Source organism: Monopterus albus, unplaced genomic scaffold (assembly GCF_001952655.1).
Source record: "Monopterus albus unplaced genomic scaffold, M_albus_1.0 scaffold111.1, whole genome shotgun sequence".
NCBI lineage: Eukaryota > Metazoa > Chordata > Actinopteri > Synbranchiformes > Synbranchidae > Monopterus > Monopterus albus.
Window position 1 is genome coordinate 338228 of NW_018127991.1, and position 16775 is coordinate 355002.

General features: G+C 40.4%; 1 protein-coding gene across 1 annotated transcript in view; it reads left to right on the forward strand.

Annotated features, from left to right (window-relative positions):
- Nucleotides 1-16775, forward strand: part of uvssa (UV-stimulated scaffold protein A) — a 46295-nt gene that overhangs the window by 12007 nt on the left and 17513 nt on the right. Inside the window, exon 10 of the mRNA XM_020611278.1 lies at nucleotides 11069-11195. Coding sequence (XP_020466934.1) covers nucleotides 11069-11195 — 127 coding nt within the window. The remainder of the gene's footprint in view (nucleotides 1-11068; nucleotides 11196-16775) is intronic.

Below are 16775 nucleotides of genomic sequence, written 5' to 3' on the forward strand. Positions count from 1 at the left end.
GTGTTGCCCTACACAATGCAGGAATATTAAAACATGAGGAGAACTTCATAGTTATGAGACTTAAGAGCTCGCCCAACTAATAAAGTGGTTACTGTTATGCATATTTAAACAGTGCAAATTATCCCATATATCAGTCGACCACTTCAGCTACTATAGACGTAGCATGGGCAGCCACTCTAATAATCACTTTCGGTACAGCAAAGTCGAATTCATTTGCTTGCTGTTTCTTAACTGCACTGGACATCAGTCTGATGTCCTCACACAGCTGCTAGCTAGCATTAGCATCCGACAGGTAGCCACAGACTGAACAGAAAATCTGCACACAACTCCCGTGGCTTCACCTTGCATATACAGAGGTAGAATAATGCCTCGTTACCAAACGCACTGTGTTTTCAGTCCGTTGATCTCGTAGGTGTGACTGCTAAATTCACTTCAAGGTGGCTAGTAGCAGCTAAACACTTGGAATCGCAACAGTTTTGTAAATTGCAGCATGTGTGCATACAGTTGGTGTAGACTCAAAGATGGTGCCCAGTCACTTGAATGACAATAGCTCAGCCAGTGCATACGCCAATAAAATAAAAATTGCCCTTGTAGATTCTGGGACAGTTTAATGAATTTAAACCCTCCATAGATACATAATACAAAGAGCAATATTTCACCCTGTTTGCAGATGAATGGCAGTGCCCTATCCAGCTCTCTGAATACGCCCGTGGTGACTATTCACCACACAGTTCACAAGCCTCTCTTGACTTGAGCCTTAGCCGGCTATCATCTAACTTACTTTTTGATTGAAAGTAAATTCTGCATATTGTAGTGTGCTGGGGGCAGAGGGACGGTGCTGTTCCAGAGTTACTGTTATGTTCACATGTTCTCTTAGGTGTGTGTATGCCAGAGTGCGGGTGTTAAAAGGGGCAGGCCCAGGCTAGTTGGGCTGAGACATCATGACTGTGGGCGCCGGTGGGATTAATGGGCTTTGGCCATTGTGTAAATAGTTGTGTTGTTCATAATCAAAGGTGACGCTGTGGAGTCTGGCTGCTTCTTCATTCAGCTCTTGTTACAATATTGTAATAACACAGTTTTAATGATTATGATCATGCAACAATTAAATAATTAGATTCATCGTTTGAAATAATTTGATTAATTAGCTCTAGTCCAGTGGCAGCAGTTGATGACTATTCTCCAACCTCTCAAAGTTCTGTCAAAAGCAAAGGGCTGAGGCCGATATCAGCCAGTTATCCCCTGGTGCTCTAGTGGATGAATCAAGTGGACTAGTGTGCATTGGATTGCATCTTTGCTCTACCATTTCCGTATCAAAAACACTGGCTGTGTGGTTCTCAGCATCAGCTGATGATCTATCCACACCTCCTCTGTCTCTCAGAGGTGTTTCACAGGTGTAGTGTGGATTGTCCACATCAGCCAGAGTCTGATGGCTTCGCACTTATCTAACTTCAGTGCATTGTACAGTCACAGGAAAAAGTAATGGCACTGAAAAAAAAAGCTTTTATGGTCTTCATCCATGATGAAATTTGGTCATGTGTCATGACTGACTGTCTCACTCTTAGTACTCGATAGCTGTCCATGACCTCTGATGAAGGCAGTGAGATGCGCCTGAAAGGCTGTACGTGCATCTGTTGTCAAAACAAATACAGTTCCATTTTATAATACAAGTCAGTAATATGCTTGTAGTCATGTGATATTTATATTGTGCATTGCACATGTGTTGCAGATATTGTGTCCTCTCTTTAATTTTAGGATGTGAAGCCAATTAGTCGTGGCTTCCCTCTATTTTAATTAAAGATCACACGTTTAGTTTTTTTTTCTTTCAGCATTCACAGAAACTTTTTATACTATAGTGATATGTTTGAAGGGAGTTTTCAGCGAGAGCAATGACAGGATTATATGCATTCATTGAGTGCTGCAAACTGAAAACATGGGCTTGTGTTTAGGAAAGGGCAAGACATGCAGACTTATTCGAACATATCTGTTTTTAAGAGTGTATTCAGTCACTCTGGGTTCCATTCATACAGACCTAGGCCTTGTTTACTGCTGATAACCCATCTTATCACAGTACAATGGATGTGGCCGCCTATTTCTCACTGGAGATAAACAAAGAAAGACTATCCTTCTAGTTCTCTCCTCTAACATTCCCCCCTTTTCATTTGTACATTCATTTTCTGAATGTGTCTATGTCTCTCTCACTCAGCGGGTACACTATGTGCTTTTCTCTTTTTCTGCCTTTATTTCTTGATTACATTCTCATTATACGTTGCCCTCATAGGAACGCTCAGTGTTGTGTTTATTGCACCTCACCAAATTAGCTGATCAATTATTCTTTTATTAATGGAGTAGAGAAAGTAGGAGTGGACATACAAGTAGTGAATAAAACACAGACATTATGGGGAGTAAAGGATTCATGACAGTAGGAGTGGTATAAAAGGGCTTACAAAAAATTAGGATACTCCACAAAGAAGAAGTATTTGTGTCTCAAAAGAGAGGAAAGGGGCCACATTTTTTTTTCTTGCCACTGCACCGTCCCAGCCAGAAGACATGCATATAGAGCAAATGTGAAGTTTAAAATATGCTTAGCTGATGACACCGTTTGGCAAGTTTTAGCTCAGTATCCAGGGTATGGTAAATGGTAAATGGACTGTATTTTATATAGCGCTTTCTCACAGTGTGTTGCACTGGCCAAAGCGCTTTACAGAGATGATACACCATTCACCCATTCACACACAACATTCACACACTGATGACGACAAGCTGCCATGCACCGGCGCTAGTCAAGCCACCAGGAGCAATTCGGGGTTCAGTGTCTTGCTCAGGGACACTTAGGCATGTGGGGAGACCGGGAGTCGAACCACCAACTTGCTGGTCAGGAGACGACTGCCCCTACCTCATGAGCCACAGCCACCCCAGGGTATGTTGTAGTCAGGCACCCAGAATCAGACCACTGCTTGGTATGTGCACATACCCTGACTGGGCATATTGGTTTTGTATCTTGATGAGCAAAGTCTAATTGCTGCACTCCTGCTTGAATCAATTTGAATAAGTATTTATTGTTAAACAGAGTGTTTAACATGTTGATGTGTGAAACTGGTGCAAACAATAGCTCAGACTCAGAGATTGACTGAAGCAGTCATTGTTTTTCTACCATGTCATTGCTGCGTACTAACACTGCTGTCAGTCACCTCCCTTTTGTAAAACCTGACCTGGGATACATGAGATGATGTATGCACTGAGGCAAATATAATCCTCATGAAAAAAAGGCCTGATTGATGTTCACAGACTTTAAACAGTATTATTCAGAGTGGAGTGATGAGGTGTTTTAGGACATAAATTCAATTGAAGTTTAACAAAAATAGAAATTGCCCTTACTTTGCCCAGTAATGTGCAGATAGAGGTTGTCTGACTCCTGACAAAGTCTGGTCACAAGTTAGTGAATTTTGATTTAGAACCAGCCTAAAGGTGATCGGCTGGACCACTTTGATGCAAGTCAGACAACCAACGCACATCAGGATGTTTTGGCAATAAATGATGATATTGTGATCAGTGTTATTATTTTTGTTTGTTTCTTTTTAAGTTGAATGTAAGGATTTTCTGGGATTTCTTGCTTTTAAAAATAAGCTGCTATAGTTTCATCATGATGCCAAAATACCAACTGTTCATGCTGCTTCAGGCAAATCTAGTAAATGCACTAAATTACTGTGGACACGGAATGTTTCCATCAGGGATTTCTGATAAACTGAAAGGAGAAGGTTTTCAAATTGGAACTGATGGATCCGTGGGGACAGTCGTGGGGTGTTGGGGGTTAATTTGCTGGTTATTCTTAGGATCTCTGGACCAGTCTGATATCGCTGATCACAGGCTCATAAATTCCGCAAACTCCCAAGGGTCTTTGAAGGACCTCTGTGCCTTTTCGGGACATTCAAGTGTCCTCACAAAACTTTCCGGGGTCCCCAGTAAAATGAAGAATATCTTTGTGTAATTTCACTATGGCAGTATGCGAGAATGTCTAATCATGACTGTTTTGATCACAGATTGAGACAGGCTGGGAGGGGAAAGTGAACTAGACAGTCGAGAATAAGCTCGTTGACAGGGAAAGGTTTGGGAAGCTCTGGGCTGGCTAATAGACCTGCCAGGCTAGGTTAGTGAAATAAAGATGTCACCTTATACATGATATAAGCTGACTGCTCCCCAGAGACAAAGAATGCGTCTATGCGTGTGTGTTTGGGGGGGATTGGGAGTGGAGAAGTATAATGGGCTAAAGCAGTGGAGAAGAGGCTGTGAAGAGAGAGGGGAGTGGACGGCGTTTTTCTCATTAGTCTGGTTCCCATGGGATTCTTTCTAGGTAGTAATTCATGGGAGAGCAAGGTGGTAATAGAGATGTGGGATGTTGTGGCACATCTATGGAAGATTTTTAATGCCTAAATGAGAACAAGCCAAATGTTAAAATAAAGTGAAATACAACGCACCTTGATGTCATTTGTTCTTATGTCTGCATTTGCTGTGTTGTAATTACATGAAAAACATCTGTTAAATGCCAAATATTTTGCTTTTTTCCTTTAATAGCTGGTGTTTTTTTTTTTTATTGTGACATGAATTTTTCATGCGACTTTATATAAAATTCTCATTTCAACAACACAACTAAGTGCCAGATTTTAGAAAATTAGCATAAAGAGAGGATTCGGTTATAAGTAAATAAAATCTAAAGTAAATAAAGTAACTAAAAGCAAGCATTTCAAAGTGATGATAATAATGATGGCACCCAAAAGACTCGGCCTACTAGATACAGGTGTTGAGCTACATTACATGCTGTTAATTCCACACGCAGATTCTTGAACCAGTCCTAATCAGCTTTAGATGTAGCTGCCTTTAGTTGAGAATGAGTGAAAACCATAATGTTGTCAGATCTCAGGTCTATTAATGCATCAGTACTTTTTTTTTTAAACTTAGTGACCTTCCCACCAACACACCTTAAGTCAGGTTAGATATATAAACTCAATAAAAATAATTAGAACATTGTTAGGGGGTCCTGCAGGGCACCTGGCTTAATGTCACAATATCAGATGTGGGTGCACAAAAAATATAATCAGGTAATGAAGGTGGTTGTTTTTCAGAGCACACAGGAGATAATGGAGTCTACACTGTTCAGCTACACCCCAACTTTTGTGTGAGAAGAGTCTGTGTAACTGATGTGTAATATTCTCAGGGTGATGACTGTGTGTTTATAAATGCATTAGTGTATAATGTGTTCATTAAGCTAATTGTTTCTGACTTGCTCTCTCTCTTAAGGGAAATGTCTTGTGATAATGGCGGCATTAGAGACACTTACTATTCCCAAAAGACATTTTCCATTTCAGCTTTAAATGTAGAATGAAGTAAAATTTAACTTGTCAGGGGAGACAATGGAGACATCTCAAAAGGCTTTTTCACCTCCTTGTTTTCTCCTCTCCACTTCCTCCTCCCCTCACTCCTGTTCTCCTCCTCTGTGTGAGTGTGTGTGATGGTTAACCTGCCCCTCCCCTCTCTGCCATACACCTGACTTATGGCTGTGCAGTAATAATTTGCCAGACCTTGGCAGGCTGAGTGTACATTAGCATATAAATAGCAGATGCACTGAGTGCCCATCACAGTCGACTACATTTAATTTTTGGTTTATAAGATTGAATGGGTTTTTAAACGCAGTGCCATCAAACTTGCCAAGAGACAAATGAAGTCAGGGGAGCAGTTGTCCAAGGCAGCGCACTCACATCATTTTTAAAAAGGATAAGAGTCTTATTTAAGGGAGAGGAGGGGGGAGGAGAAAGGGTGAGATGCTATAGAAGCTGAATAAGCAAGACACCTGTGGAAACAGCAGCATACTTTAGTTTATAATCCTGTTCAGACATGGTTTTTTTTTCCCCCAGGTGTCAATCCGCCCCCTCGCTGAAGGCAAATTATAAGATCCAAAGTATGTGGGCATCCAAACAACTCTTCATGTGTAATTGCTGAACATGCCATTCCTAATGTTTGGGTATTAATGTGCTGCCATAGCAGCCTGCACTCTTCTGGTCTCAGCCACCAGATATTAAACCTCATGATCTCTCTGAAGAGCACCAGTGAACTCCAGCGCCGATGTCTGGGTAGCAAGACCTGGCTCATTGTTGATGTTGCAGTTTATCCCAAAGATGTTGGTTCTTCCACACTAAATTGTGAAAACCGTTTCATTTAGGAGCTGGCTTGGTGTACAGAGGCAGTGGGTTTCAACATTTTCTTATTCTCATCCTACAACTTTCATTGTGCTCCATGTTTTGTTTGTACATGTTTCCCAGGTCGGATTCACCAAACTGTCTTAACTGCACAGAACTGTTGTAAATCGCTCATTTTCATCCTGATGAATGCCACCTGATAATGAGGAGGTTCTGCTCCATTTGTGGGCAGGTTACATTCACAGAAATGTTACCAAAGACTTTGACACTGCTAAGATTTAAGGCCTGCTGTTGAATATCGGGAAAGAAACAACACATTCAGCAGGGTGAGTTTAGTGGTATTCCAACTCCTAACATCCTTCAAACCTGAGACAGCTGGAGCAGTTTGCTCACGAGGAGTGGGCCAAAATACCTGTCGACAGGTGCAGAAGTCTCATTGGGAGTCACAGAAATCGCTTGATTGCAGTGATTGCCTCAAAAGGTTATGCAACAAAATATTAAGTTAAGGGTACCTTCATTTTTGTCCAGGCCAGTTTTATTAGTTAGTTTTTTAAAATGCTTCTGTTGAACCACAATTCAAAAGCAATGTCTGGTTTTCATTAGTTAATTTTCAGTAAATTTTTATTTATTACTACTTTTGTCAGTTTTGTCAGTCACGTTATTTCAGTGACCATTGTGAGTTTCTCTTTCTTTAACGGAAGGGAACCAACAGTTTTGTCTACGTGTGTATGTGTGTGTGTGTGTGTGTGTGTGTGTATGAAGGGGAGGGGGAAGAGAAAAAAAAATCATTAGGTGTGGGGGGTGGTTTAAACAAGCAAATACACAAATAATTTTGGCAGTATTTGTTGTATGTTAACAGCATAATTCAAGACGTAATGAATAGATTTTGATGAGCTGTTTTAGAGAGTTAGGGCATGTCCCACAGATTTCAGTGCTGATCTGGATCATCATCCAAAATCCAGGAATTTTTTAAAAGGATTCTTCATCATTGGTTCAAGCTGTAAACTCAGTATCACTGGGTTTTATACTGTTAAAGTGGACAAAGCAGGCTACTTAAAGATGTCACCTTGGGCTCTGAAAAACTGGCATTTTTCACATTTTCCATGCATAACTACCAATTGCTTTATCAGAAATATAATTTACAAAGAAAATGCAAATATTAGTTGCAGCCTTAGCTCAATGCCATGTCGGTGGTTCTGATGAGTTTTTGATGGTAGTTGCTGCACCACCCACTGAAGTGGTATTGTTACCCTAGTAATGTATGGCCCTGACTTCAGCAACCACTTCTAACAGATCTCTGCTTTATTTGGTTGTTAAAGAATGGCTTATTATTCTTTCCTTCCTGTTTTCTCTTTAGGAAGCTCATATAGTTTATCTTTGAGTAAACATTGCCATTACAGTAACACATAGCCCTGTGTTACTTAAACAACTTTTTATTTATTCTGCTTGGTTCAGGAACTCTTTTTATTTCTATCTGGGCCTGTTTTTAATGTTAAAGTTTCCAATATTTGTTTTGTCTTTTTCCTATTACAGTGACACATGGCCCTGCTTTACTTAAACCATCCCTTCTAATTTGTCTGGTAAATCTTGAGTTTCAGTTAAAGAAGCAGTTTTTATCTTATCCAGGGAACTCTGCATTACTGTGTGATTTTCTCCTCATGTGTGTCCTGGAAAATAAACCAAAGCTCTGTTAAGATGCAAAGCAGCACCCCATGCAGCCATGTGGGGTATAGAGGCCATATTTTAGCTGTGCTCCCGTCAGCAAAATGTTTTTGGAAGAAAGCTAATTCTACTGTGAGACTTACAGCTCTGCCAGGCCGGCCGACAGCACCCGATGCTATCAGGATTAAATTAAGGTGAATTAGAGACAAAGAGGCAGAAAGAGGGGGAAAAGGGATGATGTTAGTGCAGGATTTTCCTCTGGCTGGGTGATCACTTCTTAGTTTTAGGTCATTGATCAGAGCAGAACAAACCAGGCAGGATTAAAGCAGACAAGCACAAAATGTATAGAAACTATATCTGTGTGTACGTGTGGTGTGTGTGAATCTGCTGTGCAGTGGTCATGAAAAAGTGTAGCAGTGGGATGGAATAATGGAGAAAGTTTGGTTTGGCATTTAAAATGTTAGTCTTCTGTTTAACAGCATTTTGTCAGCTTTTCTCTAAGAAATAAGTAAGATCCAGTCTCAGTATCTCACATCTTGTGATCACTCTCTACAGCCTCCTTTCCTAGATTAAAATGATCATTTGTAGTAATACGAGCTCTGTTATAACTGAGTCAGGAGAAGTTTACCTCGCCACCTTAAATTATCTCCACTTTCATTTCCACATATTTCATGTCATTTTGTTTCATTTTATGATCCTGATGTTTACATTGGCTAATGCAATTTCCATTGCCTAGTGCTATGAAAAGAAAGAAATGCATTTACATGTAAAGACATGCACACAAGAATCACATTCATAAAAGAATCCAATAACAAGGTCCATTTAGTATCTGTTTGAAGCTTTAGATTGTATCAGATAATTATGTTCAGATGGAGTTCACCCATTTGAAACACAATGTTAAGGTGGCACATAACATTAGAAGCAACATTTGAAATGGCAACATAAACATATTTGTCACACAGAGTTGTCACATAGTACTATTTTCCAAACAGACAATCTGGCAACCAAGCCCGTTTCACACCAGCAGTTGGCTGAGGCTGAGGCTCGCCTTTTTCATTCCTGCACACAATCTCTTGTGTTGCTTTTCATCTGTACAGCTGAGCGCAACTCCATGAATTCCTCTAAGGAGCAGTGACCTGGAAGTGTGTGCTGTTATCCCCATTGGTATGATTCATTGAGTGTGGAGCCTTCCTGTGATGGCAGCCTTTAGTCTAACTTTTGAGCCTGGCTATTCGGAGCAGATATAAACATTTTTTCTTTTGGATGCTGTCAAATTAGTTGCAAGTATGTCTGCAGCTGACCAGCAGCTTCACTTCTATTAACCAGCTGATAACTTTCTCGATTTAATAGATTTTTTTTTAAAAATTTTATTCCACAAGACGTCAGATATTTCAGATGTCATGTTTGAGTTGGAACTCGTGACCATTTGGCCTTTTTGCTTGGACAATAACTGAAACTGTTAATCAGTTATCAAAACAGTCCCTGATTATCTTTTTGTTGACTATCTAGGTGCGTTAGCGTCAAGTATACCACCAGTTTACTTTGCCTCTATGAAGTGTTGAAGGGCACTTGCTGGGCAGGGCCCTACACAGAATATATAAAATCAAGAACAGAAAATGGATGGCTTAACAAATATTACTGTAAGAGCAAATCATTGTATTCCTGCTATTTGTTCAGTAGTGCCCCCAGTGGTCTGGGAGGATACTTGCTTCAGTGACACAGAACCCGACCACCAAACAGGAAAGGTAAAACCTGTCCAGCAGGTACCAACAACATTAATGTTCTGCTCCGAGTATGACTGAGTATGCCTATCAGGCTGTCTATTTTCTGTGACACCAGGCAGACACCAACAATGAGCTTTTTTAATATCAAGGCACGTTAAAGAGTTTCACACACGTGTACTGAAATCTAAATATCAAATCTCTTCATTTGTAAATGTGATGAACGAGGCCTAATTTCTCTTCCTTTTAGACCACCCACATTGTTTTTGTAGTCTCATTACTGAGAACTAATTAGGGTTTAATTGTTTAGTTGGTGGTTAACAGAATAGTGAGTATTGTTATATGAAGTGTTTTAATTGGTCTCTTCGTGCTGGATCAAGAGGTGCATACAGAGTCATGCTGTGGTTTATGGTCTCTATCCTGTGGTCCTATAGTTGTGTGTGGGGGTGTTTTAATAATCATCTAAGGACTCATCATTTGTAAACAAATTCTAACATTTTAATGAGCTTTATCAACAGTAACACAGCAGCTTTCTATTGCGCGCACACACACATACACCGTTATTACACACTAATGAAACACACACACACACATACATACACCGTTATTACACACTAATGAAAAAGAAGCCTTTGATAATAAAAGGTTAGTTTAATGTTAGGTTTTACTGCTCCTCATAACACTAATCACTGTGATTATTATGCTCCTGGAGTGTATGTCTGTGTGTGTGTCTGTGTCCTCAGCTGTTATGGGCATAGCAGCTGCCACACACACTCACATTTGTGTTATGGAAATGACCCCTGTGTGTATAGGAGTTTTGTGTTCTGCATTGTAGCCCAGCCAATGGCTAACAAGCTCAACAGGAAATTAAAAACCATAAATTCTGCTTAGCACTGATAGCAGCTCATCGCACACACACACACTATCATTGACTCCCTCAAGCCAAAAAAGACACACAATCCTGAGACAATTAGGGTGAAGGAATGAAAGAGCAACTGTATGCAACTGCTTGCCATCTCAATGCGTGTAGTATGATTAACGTTCTACGTATCACTGACACTTGTTTGGTTCAAATCAGTGAGTTGGTTGTGAGGCTCACTTTTGAAACAGTTAAATGTGTGCATTTGTGCTTAAAAGATAAGACAAGTAATATTATAAACTTTTTCTTAATGTCTACAAGTCCCATGAGAAGACCCAAACCAAGAGTGAATACCCCTCCTAACAAGCACTATGTGGGTCTCGTTTTTGCACAAAATATTCTATTTGATTCTTAATAATGTATTATTAATAATGTAAAGTTAAACCTCTTGTTATGTTTCATAGAACTAGAGGTTTCATTTTACATTATTAATAATACATTATTAAGAATCAAATAGAATATTTTGTGCAAAAATGAGACCCACATAGTGCTTCTTTAACTTTGGCTGTACTCCATATTTTTCCATATTTATAATTAATGTTTTTCTAAAAGCTACAACCTTACCTCCTTTTTCACAGATGAAGGCTTCTTCAAACAGAGAGGAGGAGGAGGAGGAGGAGGAGGAAAATGATGATGATTTTGAAGAAGTTCCAGAGAAAGAGGGCTATGAGCCGCACATTCCAGAGCATCTACGAGCTGAGTACGGTGAGTTCCGCTACACCTTACCATTACCTCAACTACAGACACGTGCATAAATAGTACAGTTAAGCTACAAAAGAAGGCCTGCTGCCGCCCTAAACTGGTAAGATTCACAAACATACTCCACAAACAAACACACACACACTTCAAAGAGCCAACGTTCAGCAGATGTTAAGTGCAGGCAAAGTGCTTCTTAAATGGGTTTATTTATACAACCATGGTTAAAGACTGCGTGTACAGAGAATGTCCCACAGGGAAATCCACTCCACAGTCAGCCTAACATGTGGTTTAATATTTGGCCTTTGTCCAGATAAGGTCTGGTCATTCTGGTCAGTTCACCAGTGCTAAACCTGAACTAAATCTAATGAGACACAATACATTTTACGTTACCTTGCATGTTTGTCTTGCGTTGTTACACTGCCGTTCGTTATTACAGTACTTGGCAGGGTGCTTAAACCCGCAGTAACTGATGAGTGAGAGCAAACGGTAAAGTTTTGGTCCAAACATTAAAGAATGAGTTGAAAATGAGCTCCGTGACACAGAGAGAGTTGCAGATCACCAGGGTTTTCCCTGCCAAAGAAAGGCTTAGGTGCAGCACCTAAGTATTTTTGCGGAGTGACAAAGCCAAATGGATGACAACATATCAAAGAATGCAAAACCGACACTTAGTTACAAACTCTGAAAAATAACAGAAAGGTGACTTGATGTCAAAATGAAACTTAAACTGGCAAAAGGAATGACCTGTAAATCAGCAATCAGTGTTTGGTTGAATGTTTGTGTGATTGGCAGCATTGCCAAGCTAATCAAACAGCCATCGATACAGTTAGCCTCCACAAAGAATACATGAAGTAAGCTATAACTCTGATGGGGTGTAATACTTGTGAATGATAAAACTAGAGATAGCAGAATGTAGCCTATTTTACAAGTAAAGACAGCTAAGCTATTCAGTACACCTTATCTCTGTTAGCAAAGTTACACTAGCCTAGGTAGCATGTTAGTTGATGCTGCCTAAATATGTTATAAATAATTTTAACTACACTGACATACACTGCTTCTGAGAAAGAACAGGTGTATGCCCTTATTTTCTGACATGTTTTAATGCAGTGTCAATGTTTAGACATGACATTGCAGAACTAACATTAGGCTTTATTCCACAAACTAGTGTGAAGTCAGGCTGTACGAGTTAGGAGAGCTCTTTATTCAAAATCCCAGGAGGAAAAAGCCTTTGATCTGTAATGATGTGTGAAAATTCTAAATTTATTATGCCCCCAAGCTGGCAATAGCCATGGCTGGAGACATTCTGTGTTTGGCTTGTCTGTCCGTCCCTATGTGTTTATCCTCTCAAGTTGTTACAGTGAAGGAAAGATGTTGTTAGTGACTTGCAAAGTAAGTTTTGCACCTTCTTATCTGGTGGAACTTTTGCATCCGTATAATCCATCGCGGTGCCTCAGATCAGCAGATCAGCTTCTTCTGGAGGCACCAAGGGCCAGGCGGAAAACTAGGGGGGACAGAGCCTTTGCTGTGATAGGTCCAAACCTATGGAAATACCAGAAATGCCTCTAGTCCACACTGAGTGAGTTAGTGAACAAGCTTAGTTTCACGTGCTGGGTTCTGTCTTACAGGTATATGCTGTAATGTAGCACGGCCTTTTAATGGAGACATTTCTGTTAGCTCAGTGTGTGTGTCTGATGAATATTGTCCTGTCAGCACATCCATACCTTCACACACAGATGTCACCAGCTATACATGAATGGTTGTAGTCTTATACGGATTATATCTAGCCTCTAGGTAGCACTGTACGCTAGGGGTCAAATGTTCAGGTCATTAACCATCTGCCTGCTCATTTTATTGCTATATCAGCTACATAACATGGTTTTCTGAATATTATATGGAATTTGAATGCTGTTAATATAATTATCAGTGGACATATGAAAAGCTCCAGGCAACAGGAAACAGTAAAACTGTTACAGTGCTGCTCTGTCAGCCATATTGAAGCCTCTCACTATCACTCAAATAGATTAATATGTGAACGTCTTTGTGTTTATGTGTGTGTCTACATTTATGTGTCTGTTTAATGACACTATAACAGAACATGGTGTTGACAGCGCTGTTATTGCTAGGTCAGCCATGTTGTTGTGGCTGTGTAGTGGCCTTTGACTCCTAGTGACGACTCCCTACCAGCCACCCCAGTCATTATATTCACACTGAACCTCTTCTTTACCTGTGCGCCTGTCCCTCCCTCCCTCCTTCCACCTCCCTCCATTACTAATCAATTAGACACTAAAGTAATTAGATTGTATCTGATGGGTCCAAATCAGCTCTGTGTGTGTGTGTGTTGTCATGGTGATTAGTGAGCTAGGTAATGATCTACAGGGGCCATACCAAATTAACAATGCAACCTCTTTAATGAGCCCCTATTAGCCCTACACCCAGATTTTACCGCCCACACACAAACATGAACACACACCAGCCTGCCATCGCACATGGAAATATAAAGAAATCCTTAAAGATCTTTGAGCTGTTTTTGTTCCAAATTAGCTGGCACATTCTGCTTGTTCACACTTGGTATCTTAGAAACAGTTTGCTAGAATAGACGTGGGGTGCTGCACGGTGGAGTGTCAAACCATATCAGCTGTGCTGTTCAGAGTTTTGGTACCGAAGTACTCTAGTGTCCTACCTGTTTACAATAACAGATGGGTTTACTTATTCTTTCGATTGCGTTCAGTCCCAAACCCATATAACATTTTTAGAACAGTGGGGCTCTGTAGTTGTTATTTGCAAGTTGTAACTTGCTTTTGCAAAAACGGGGGTAATGAACTATGGATGAACACATTTGTGTACCAGTGAGCTTAAGGCAGCAGGACAGTGTCCACATTTGATTCACAATAATGTATTTTAGCAGATGGTTATATAAAAACAAAAATGTTTGTATCCTATTTTTTTATGCTTAGCTAATTAACTTGATTGCATCTGTCATGTGAAAGTTTTTGAATCTTATTCAGGATAGTGCGCATCCTAGGCAAAAATGAGAGAAATAGTGTAGTGTGATCTATGGAGAAAAAGGCAACGACAAATATTAAATAGTAAATGAAGCAAATGAAAAGATCCTGACTACACACATCAATGTGTGTTGTTTGTTCACTTCATAATCCTGCTTTGTGGCCCTCTCAGACCAGTGTTCATCACAGAATTGACACCAAAATCCTGCTATGCTGAAGTATAAACTGCTCCATATGACAGATCAGTCAATCATAAACTTTATTGCTAAGTATGTTACAGTACAAGGATTTTGACTCCAGGTCAATGGACCCCGATGTGCACCAAATAAAACAGAATAACAGGTAAAAAAACAAGAAGACAGACGATGATCTATTGGTAAATATGCACATATATACAAGTTAAAAGTGAGCAGCTATTTGGTATGCGCAGTGGTTACATCTATAAGTTATTGTACTTTGGTGTCTGCTGTATCTTGTTATACATATAAGCATGGGTTAACTGTTCATCAGGGTGATGACATGGGGGAAGAAACGGTCCTTGTGCCTGGTTGTTTTGGAGTACAGTGACCTGTAGCACCATCAAGAGGGGAGGAGTTCAACAAGTTTGTGACCAGGGTATGTTGGCTTCAAGCATACGTCAGGTTTACTTTGCCTCTGTGAAGTGTTGAGGGGCACAGGTCTTCTCTGCCCTTCTCTTGATCCGTGAGGTGTACAGGTCCTCCATGGAGAGCAGGCTGGCACGGATGATCTTTTCTGCAGTCCTGGCTGTTCCTTGGAGTCTGTTCCTGTCCTGTTTGGTTTCTGAACCAAACCAGACAGTGATTGATGAGCAGAGAACAGACTAGATGATTCTTCTGTAGAACTGTATCAGCAGCTCCTGAGGCAGGTTGAACTTACTGAGCTGGCACAGGTAATACATGCCTACTTGGTCCATCTCCTCACTGTTTTGACCACAGGCTTTGCAGATTTAAGTTTCTGTCTATAGGTAGGGATGAGATGGATAATGCAGTGATCGGAGAGCCTGAGGGCTACAGAGTGATAGGCCTCCCTAATTACAGTTGTATCAGTGGTCCAGTGTGTTTTTTGTCCCTGGTGGGACAACTAACATGTTGTCTGTATTTGGATAGGTTGTGGGTGAGATTTGCTGTGTCAAAATCCCCTAAAATAATGAGCAGGGAACCTTGATGTTTCTGTTCTATGTGAATTATCTGCTAGGAGCTGCAATGCGTTCTTAACACAAGCCTGTGGTGAAACGTAAATACCAACCAAGATAAACAGTCCATTACAAGCTCTCTCTAACACTGTGACATCCCTACACCAACTTTAATTAATGTAGATATAGACAGTTATGGAACAAATATAGTCTTGAATAAACTGGTAACAATGCTACCTGAAGTGACTAAGCTAGCTAGCTTACTCAGTGGCAGTTAGAAATGTTATTCTTATGTGCAGCTGCTAAGTGGTAGTATGTTACCTGCTAGCTCAGCAGCCACAACATTTCTTTGTTTCCTGACTTCACATTAGCTTCCAGAAAATGGTTGCTAGTCTTCCTGGGCTTCAGTAGCTCAACAGCTACCTTTGCAAGTGGTTACCACACCATCAAGCCTCCTGACTAGCCCTCGTCTCTTTTATTGCAATATAAAGCTGAATAAAATTGAACACAATGAACAGTTCAGACAGTGACTACCAGTACCAGAACAATAATTAGGGTTTAAAAGGTCTAAACAGAGAATCACAAGTTTTTAAAATGTTTTATTTCATCAGTATGTCACTGTTTGTCCTCCTTTAACGTCAGTGTCCTCTTTTCTTTGAATACAATAGTCTGCATACAATTGCTGTCTGTCCTCCTCTGACTGTTTTTCCGTTGTATTTATCATTTCTCTACATAACCTCTCCTCTTTTCTTCCCTTTCTCTTTCTTCCAGTGTTAATGTCTTGAGAGAACACCTGACTCTGAACTGCTCCTCCCCCTCATTCTGTTTCCTCTCTTCCTTCCTCTATATTTTTCCTCTCTCTTTCCTTCCCTCTGTCCAGCTCTGTCATTCTGATTATCAGTCCTCTTATCCCTCTCTCTGCTGTCAGGACACTATCTCTCTCTTTCTCAAATTAACATTTTAATTACAGGCCCTGCTTAACCCAAGAAAATCAATACCTCTTTCCACCTTTCCTCCCTTGCTTTCTCTCTCCCTGTCTTTTCCTCAAACCCCCTTAACTGCCCCTTTTTCTCTTTTTCTGTAACCACCCCCCAGCCCACACACACATACACACAGCACAACTATACACATTACCTCCCATTGATCTGTGCGTCTAAACATCCACAACATCCAGAAAAACCTCTGCCATTCGGTGCTTTGAAAAGAACAGATTGAGTCTGTATTTCACTGCCTGCCAGAGAGAGAGAAGGAGGGATGATAAAGGGAGAAGAAGGTGAGGTCGAGTAACACAGGGATAACAAGCCATAGCTGCACTATTGACTTATCTGGTTGTGTTAGAAATAAAAAGCCTCGCTATAAATACTCGACAGTGCAAAAGTGATTATAACACTGTGTGACAAAACAAAGCTTTCATCATCCTATCAAGGCAGTATA